The 581-nt window shown below is 54.6% G+C and overlaps 1 protein-coding gene across 1 annotated transcript in view; it reads left to right on the forward strand.

Moving 5' to 3' along the window:
• LOC104275539 (tRNA pseudouridine(38/39) synthase-like) overlaps positions 1–491 on the forward strand; it is a gene marked incomplete at both ends in the record, with an annotated part of 993 nt that extends 502 nt beyond the window's left edge. Inside the window, 2 exons of the mRNA XM_009871521.1 lie at positions 5–107; positions 301–491. Coding sequence (XP_009869823.1) covers positions 5–107; positions 301–491 — 294 coding nt within the window. The remainder of the gene's footprint in view (positions 1–4; positions 108–300) is intronic.
• Positions 492–581: the final 90 nt, after the last annotated feature.

Genomic DNA, 581 nt, shown 5'->3' on the forward strand with positions numbered 1-581 from the left:
CGCTGCATGATGGCCGTCCTCTTCCTCATCGGCCAGAGGATGGAGAGCCCGGAGATCATCGACGAGCTGCTCGACGTGGAGAAGAACCCCCGAAAACCGCAGTACAGGTACGCAAAGCTCAGGGGAAACTGGTTCTTGGCCGCGTACGCGGTCTGTGATGATCTTACTCTGGACAAACCTTCAGCGTGTTGAATCCTGGGTTAAAACTAATTCAGTTTTCAGGGGTTTTGTAAAAGCCAAGTCTGATTTGGGCAGAAAGTACAGGCCAGCCAAGCCTTATTTTTATCTCCTTTCCCCCAGCATGGCGGTCGAGTTTCCCCTCGTCCTGTACGACTGCGAGTTCGCAAACCTTCGGTGGCTCTATGACCGAGAGGTGCAGGAGTTCAACGTCACCCACCTCCAGCAGCTCTGGGCCAACCACGCCGTCAAAACCCAAGTGCTGCGTAACATGTTGGGAGGGTTGGACGCCGCTCCTGTGGCCGCCGGAAAAAGTAAGGGATGGCAGCAACACCTCGGGATGATGGTGGGATGGAGGGATTGCTTAAAACAATCGGAATCACAGAATGTCAGGGGTTGGAAGG

Source organism: Apaloderma vittatum, unplaced genomic scaffold, assembly GCF_000703405.1.
Source record: "Apaloderma vittatum isolate BGI_N311 unplaced genomic scaffold, ASM70340v1 scaffold33936, whole genome shotgun sequence".
NCBI classification, from domain to species: Eukaryota; Metazoa; Chordata; class Aves; order Trogoniformes; family Trogonidae; genus Apaloderma; species Apaloderma vittatum.